The sequence below is a fragment of the Poecilia reticulata genome, linkage group LG17, assembly GCF_000633615.1.
Source record: "Poecilia reticulata strain Guanapo linkage group LG17, Guppy_female_1.0+MT, whole genome shotgun sequence".
Classification (NCBI taxonomy): domain Eukaryota; kingdom Metazoa; phylum Chordata; class Actinopteri; order Cyprinodontiformes; family Poeciliidae; genus Poecilia; species Poecilia reticulata.
The window spans coordinates 576,277-579,121 of NC_024347.1; the positions used below are offsets into that span (position 1 = coordinate 576,277).

Genomic DNA, 2,845 nt, shown 5'->3' on the forward strand with positions numbered 1-2,845 from the left:
TTTTTTCCCATAAGTGAAATAATCTCCCGTTGGAACTAGAATTATTTACTACTTTTAGCTGAAAAGTTACTTGTGAGATATTTCAAGTGTACAAAGATTTTTGTACTAGAAACCAGACTAAAAAAAAAACTTCATAAGATTTTGCGTTTTTGCAGCGTTCCCAGCAGCACGCTTACCTCTCCCGTTGCCACAGTCGAGCTTGAGCCACACGTGCCACCGCCGGCCATCTTTCAGTGGCCTCTTCCGGAGCCGCTCCAGCGCGTCGGGATGGTCGAGCAGAACTTGGAAAAGGTCCAGTCTCTCTGACAGAGCGGCACAGCGCTCTACCTACAAACGCAGATGTTAACAAGYGTTTCTCAGAGAGGCTCTGTATGCCTTTTGAGACATACATATTCAGATTATAATGAAATTATTGATTTTGTGGCCCTAGAAATGTTCACAATATTCACAAGTCATTTTTATAAAGTGACACTGTGTGTTTAAAGCCCACAGAGGGAATAAAGTGACAGACTGTGGCGAAAGGGAGTGTAAATATTGTATTGCCGATAATAATAATAATAACAACTAACTACAGTATAATGACGTGTGGAAACCTCATTGGAGWGTACCTTGTCAAAGGGAAGAGAGTATGCATAGAGGATGTCATCAAAGCCATGGTCAGCATAGAAAGTGGCCTCTGCCAGGGTGGAAACCACAATGCACCTCCGGGATCCACCTGTCATGATGTCAGCACACTCACTGCAGAAAGGCACACACAAACACAAACACACATATTACAGCATCCCTGATGGAAACGTCGGCTTCATCAGTGTTAGGGAGCGCGGTTCCGTACAGGGTTTTGTGGGTCTTCATGTGCGGTCGGAGTTGGACTCCCAGCTGGTTGCAGCGCTCCATCATCCTCTGCGCGTTTCTCTTCACTTTGTCCACATCCACCACCAAAGCGGGGCTGCAGAGGGCCGAAAGGGGCGCCCCCTCCATGCTGGAAGAACTGGAGACTTTGCAAGCAATTTAATTATTATGCATGGCTGCTTCAAGTAACATCGAAGAGGAGTCTTTGTTTAGATACAAAATAAATTAATATGCATTTCATAAAGAAATATGCTCACATGCGACTTTTTAAAATTTTCTATGTTCTTATTTTCCTATGATTGTGTAATATATAACTTTGCTTCCTGGAAACTAACTTCTGTTTTTATGATTTTCAGAAGTTTTTATTAGTCTGCCAGCGGGCATTAGGTAACTCTACACTTGAACAAAATGCATCTGACCACACAAACAAAGGCGGACCATTAACTGCAGAAAACAAAAGATTTACCTTTCAGAAGCAGAGATCTYTACACCGCTGTGTCACGAGAGTGGACTTGGCTACGGCGTCCTTTAGGGGCCAAAATGCRCTAACTTGACTCTTAAACGTTTGTAGTTCATTTCTTTTGATTTCATGTCTCCATACACAGGTTACTTCAATTATTGAATAACATCAAAAATAATTACGACCGCATGTTTTGAATGGTAAAAAATAGCTATTCTGGTATTCTATTTTAAATAAGTTTCTGTTTGAATAATTTAATTTAATAACGTGATTGAAATGTAGTTTTAAAACTGAAGAAATTCTTGAAAATATGATACTTTTCTTACTGGTTTTATTTTATTTGCATAACCCTTTCGGTAACACCTTATTTGACAGGGTGTGCATAAGGCTGATATTACACCTGACCATTCAGGAGTCTTTATGAACGTCTATGACATTTTGAGCGCACGGGCACGAAGCAGGAAGAGGGCGGARGGGTAGCATCTTGGTTCGAGTGATATTTGAAAAAAACAAAACAAAACAAGAAAGCACCGTCGATAGCACCTGATGATATACCTTATCTGGCGCTTACTACATCAAATCTAAAGGTGGTTTTGGCATAATCTGGATTGTGAGTGGATCAAGWTGGCTAGTAGTAGTGGGGRACTTTCAGAAGATGAAAATATAGATATAGGATGGTCTATGGTAGAAAATAGAAGAAGGGGCGGTGGGAAAGATGAGGCTAAAAAGGGAATAAATGCTGGTAAAAGMTCTCTTGAGGATGAGGAAGAAAGAGCTGAGATAAGGAAGAAAATACTGATGGAAGATTTTAAAGTGATATTAAAATTGAAGGCTGGACAGGATATGATTGGATTAAATCTTATCAGTTTGGATTTAGAAAAGGCAGAAGTACAATCGATCCAGCATTATGTCTGGAACATGAAATTAGACGGGCCCAGATTAATCTAGAGAGTGTGATAGCAGTCTTCTTGGATGTGGAGAAGACTTATGGCATGTTGTGGAAAGAAGGGCTGTTGATTAAAATTAAACAAATGGGTATGAGGGGTAAAATATATAGATGGATAAAAGTGTTCTCCTTCCTCTCTCCACCAGTTTCATGTTCCTGCTATAGTCTCACCTCCCGCACCATTTGCACTGTATATTCAAATTAAGAGCCCTTATTCTTGAGCTGGAGATGTTTTTGTTGTTCGTTTTTATTTTTGTTATTTTTTTATCCCTGGTTCATTAACCTTGACCTTGTATTTTTTCCTTAACCTAACCCCACTGAAAGGGCAAGCTTAGCCTTTGGGTTACTGAAGATGTGTGCCTGAGTCCAACCCTTTGGTRGAGATTCAGGGCCCACTTAATTACCAACAAAAACATAATTATTTACATTCAAAACRATATGACGACATGATTAGACTCGGGGTGATACAACACAATCTTTTATTTTTGATTTTTTTACTTTTACCGTTATTATTTTTTAATAATAAAAAAATATATAATTATTATTTTTTTAAACAAACCTTTGGGGAGACAGAGACGTACCGTGTGAAA

At 39.4% G+C, this 2,845-nt stretch overlaps 1 protein-coding gene across 1 annotated transcript in view; it reads right to left on the bottom strand.

Annotated features, from left to right (window-relative positions):
* LOC103478854 (D-threo-3-hydroxyaspartate dehydratase) overlaps nucleotides 1-1,375 on the bottom strand; it is a 13,228-nt gene extending 11,853 nt beyond the window's left edge. The window contains exons 1-4 of the mRNA XM_008432933.1: nucleotides 1,316-1,375; nucleotides 833-995; nucleotides 609-738; nucleotides 177-327 (exon numbers count right to left, since the gene is read on the bottom strand). Coding sequence (XP_008431155.1) covers nucleotides 177-327; nucleotides 609-738; nucleotides 833-978 — 427 coding nt within the window. The 5' untranslated portion in view covers nucleotides 979-995; nucleotides 1,316-1,375. The remainder of the gene's footprint in view (nucleotides 1-176; nucleotides 328-608; nucleotides 739-832; nucleotides 996-1,315) is intronic.
* Between the last annotated feature and the right edge of the window lie 1,470 nt (nucleotides 1,376-2,845).